At 39.4% G+C, this 3538-nt stretch overlaps 1 protein-coding gene across 1 annotated transcript; it reads left to right on the top strand.

The window, feature by feature from the left end:
• Positions 1-1812: 1812 nt before the first annotated feature.
• On the top strand, positions 1813-3035 carry LOC117152676 (trace amine-associated receptor 13c-like). Its single transcript, XM_033325318.1, has 2 exons — positions 1813-1976; positions 2225-3035. Exons 1-2 carry the CDS (start codon positions 1813-1815, stop codon positions 3033-3035), a joined length of 975 nt encoding a protein of 324 aa, XP_033181209.1.
• The last annotated feature ends 503 nt before the right edge of the window (positions 3036-3538 follow it).

Raw genomic sequence — 3538 nt, 5'->3', positions numbered from 1 at the left:
TGTTTTTGCTGTAGACTAAAAATATTTGGGTTTGACATCAAAAAAAAAAAAAAAAAGACGAGATCAATATTTCCATTTCCAAATCTAGATCTGATACACACTAAGAATATTGATTTTTTTTGTAAATGAACACGAAATTTTAGGTGAGCAAAAGTATTGGAACAGATAAGGAGAATGTATGCTCTACAGGGTTTAAGTCTGGAAATAGACTTGGTCAGTCTAAAAGCTTCCAAGTCTTGTCCATGATGATCTCCTGTTTTGCTTTGACTGTGTGTTTTGGGTCATTATCTTGCTGCATGATGAAGGATCTACCAATCAGTTTGGTTGCATATTTCTTTGACAGACAAAATGTTTCTATAAACTTCTGAGTTCATTTTGCAGCTGCCATCATCTTACATCATCAATGAAATGAATGAAGCCATCACAGAAGAAACCATGAAAGCCCAAGCCATGACATTACCTCCACTGTGTCTCACAGATCAGCTTGTATGTTTGGGATCATGGGCAGATCCTGTATTTCTCCGAACTTTAGCCTTTCCATCACTTTGGTGAAGGTAAATCTTTGTCTCATCAGTCCATAAAACTTTCTCAGAATTTTTGAGGCTCGTCTCTACGTTATGGCAAATTCTGGCCTGGCTTTCTTCTTCTTCTTGCTAATAAGTGGTTTGCATCTTCTGGTGTAGCCTCTGTACACGTGTTCATGAAGTCTTCTGTGAACAGTAGATTGTGACTCACTCCTGCCCTCTGGAGGTTGTTGCTGATGCCACTAACAGTTGTATGAGGAGCTTTCTTTACACTCTCACGATGTTTCTGTCATTAATTGCTGTTTTCCTTGTTCTACCTGTTTGAAGTCCGTTATAGTGTAAGTCTGTGCACCAGTGGTTTCTTTCTTCTTCAGGACATTCCAAAAGCTTATACTGGCTATGTCCAATGTTTGTGCAATGGCTCTGATCGATTTTCCATCTTCTCTCAACTTCACAATTGCTTGTTTTTCACTAATAAACAGCTTTGTGGTTTTCATGTTGGATACACCTCTAACTATAAATACAGTCTGCACAGGCAGAACCCAAATCTGAAACTGAGGGGAGACATTCAGCACTATTTCTTGTTTAGTCAATGTAACAGGACACATCTGGGCAGGAAAACACACCTGTTAGTCTTTTGCTGACATGGAAAATGGGTGGGTTCAAGCAAAATGTGCAACCTTCTAAGTTGCGTATCAGATCCAGATGTAAACACTCGGAAATGAAAGCAAAAACATTGATCTCTTGCCTCATATTCATCTTTTGGTGTCAAACCCCAAATGTTTTTGGTATAGAAAAAATAATGGAATTGGCCTCAGTGTTCCAATACTTTTGGAGGGGAGTGTAGTTAATTGTTGAATGACAAATACTGATAATGTATGAATAACTATCATTTATTGAATGACATGATTTTCGAAGTACACTTCTTAAAATAAAATTCACCATTTAGTCTGAAATTCATTATTGTGAGATTTGTAGAACAGTCTTGGAATTTGTTTGTTTTACATCTTCAAGACAAGCATGTCCAAGCATGAGACAGAATAAAGCAAACACATCCTGTTACACAACGGAAGAGTGTCAGAGAGTGCTGAATGAAAATGTAGTTGATGAAGGGTGTGATGTTTTTTGTGAGGGAGGAGGAAGATCAGTATCCAAAAGAGAGAGACTGAGAGACAGGAGGGGAGGGAGGAGGAGGATGATGAGAGAGATAAACCAACTGTATGACACAGAACTTTGCTCAGAAAGCTGTGAGTGCTCAGCAGCTTCCCCTCTCCTCCTCTCTCTGATGATGGAGGAAGCTGAACTCTGTTTTCCACAACTCCTCAATGTGTCTTGCAAAAAGTACAAACGTTCTCATTCTGAGACAATGTTGGTTTACATTGTGCTGTCCTTCATCTCTTTGCTGACTGTGGTTCTGAATGTGCTGGTCATCATCTCCATCTCCCACTTCAGGCACAGATAAATGTCTTAGCATTGATAATATGTTGTTGTAGTGAGATTGATTGAAATCAGTGACCTCTGAGCATGACATCCTGATGGTTTGATGAGACTTTGGTTCATAATCGGTGCTTATAACATTTACTGTTTAGATACTCTGTAGTTTGAAGTGTCATTACTGCTTTTAGAAAACAACTGCTTCTATTGGTAATAATGCTGTGGCTGTTTGTAATATTCACTGTGATGATTTTCTCTCACTCCAGGCAGCTCCACACCCCCACCAACCTCCTCCTCCTCTCTCTGGCTGTCTCTGACTTCCTCGTAGGTCTCCTTGGCATGCCGTTTCAAATCCTCTTAACAGAACCCTGTTGGTTCCTGGGTGACCTGGTCTGTGTTCTGTATCATTTCTTACCTTTTATCACTCTCTGTGCCTCAGTAGTAAACATGGTGCTCATATCAGTCGACCGTTATGTGGCTATCTGTGACCCTCTGCACTACCCCACCAGAATCACTCCAAACAGAGTTCAGATCTGTGTTGTCCTGTGTTGGATTTACTGTGTTTTGTATAGTTTTTTGTTTTTATATGATAACCTGGTACAACCAGGCAGGTATAACTCCTGTTATGGAGAATGTGTGATTAATATAATCGGAGCTGTTGACCTTGTGCTGAGCTTTATCATCCCAGTCAGTGCCATCATCATTCTGTATATGAGAGTGTTTGTGGTGGCTGTGTCTCAGGCTCGTGCCATGCGCTCCCACATTGCAGCTGTCACACTGCAGCGTTCAGTGACTGTAACTGTTAAGAAATCAGAGATGAAAGCAGCCAGGAATCTTGGTGTTGTTGTTGCTGTGTTTCTCATGTGTTACAGTCCGTCGTATTGTTTCTCTCTCTCTGGATATGAACTCACAATCGGTTCTTCAACTAACATCTTCATAATTGTTATGGTATATTTTAACTCCTCTCTAAACCCTATAATTTACGCCTTTTTGTATCCCTGGTTTAGAAAATCAGTTAAACTCATTGTTACCCTTGAAATCCTGCAGCCTAACTCTTGTATGATCAACGTGCTGTAGAGACAAACTGTGGAGTGACTGAAAAGAGACATATGAGCTTTTCTGTGACAAATGAGGTTTTATGTGCAGCTGTTAAATGACAGATGTGATAAAGACAGTGTGGACAAATTAAGAAATGCTGTTTAGAGTTTGGCATTACATTTTTTTCTTGGTGTTGTGATCATTGTAACTTTTCGTGTTCAGACTTTCTTCCTCACTTGCAGCAAATCAAGCACAATCTTTACTTCAGTTACTGATCCTTTAAAATTTGTCAATGAGTCTCTGTGTTTGCAACAGAAGGTTTAGACTGATTTCAACCAAAGTCATATCTTTCTGCTGTTAGTCTGTCCTGCACTGACAGCAGAGATGATCAGCCCAATTCCAACAAATTTTGATGTTTTATATAACTGAGAAAATAATCAACATAACCCCATGTGCTATTATGAATTGTAATTATAAGTGTAGTGCAGAAAAAGAAACGATCTGTTTGCATCTTGTCTGAATACAGCTTCTTGACCTTGATA

This window comes from Mastacembelus armatus, chromosome 7 (assembly GCF_900324485.2).
Source record: "Mastacembelus armatus chromosome 7, fMasArm1.2, whole genome shotgun sequence".
Lineage (NCBI taxonomy): Eukaryota > Metazoa > Chordata > Actinopteri > Synbranchiformes > Mastacembelidae > Mastacembelus > Mastacembelus armatus.
This window is presented reverse-complemented; position numbering and strand designations above follow the sequence as displayed.

What these genes read in the sequence shown, in the direction of transcription:
- LOC117152676 (XM_033325318.1), top strand. Translation starts at nt 1,813, where the DNA reads ATGGAGGAAGCTGAACTCTGTTTTCCACAACTCCTCAATGTGTCTTGC. An exon ending in ATCTCCATCTCCCACTTCAG is followed by an intron (nt 1,977 to 2,224) that starts GCACAGATAAAT and finishes CTCTCACTCCAG; the next exon opens with GCAGCTCCACACCCCCACCA.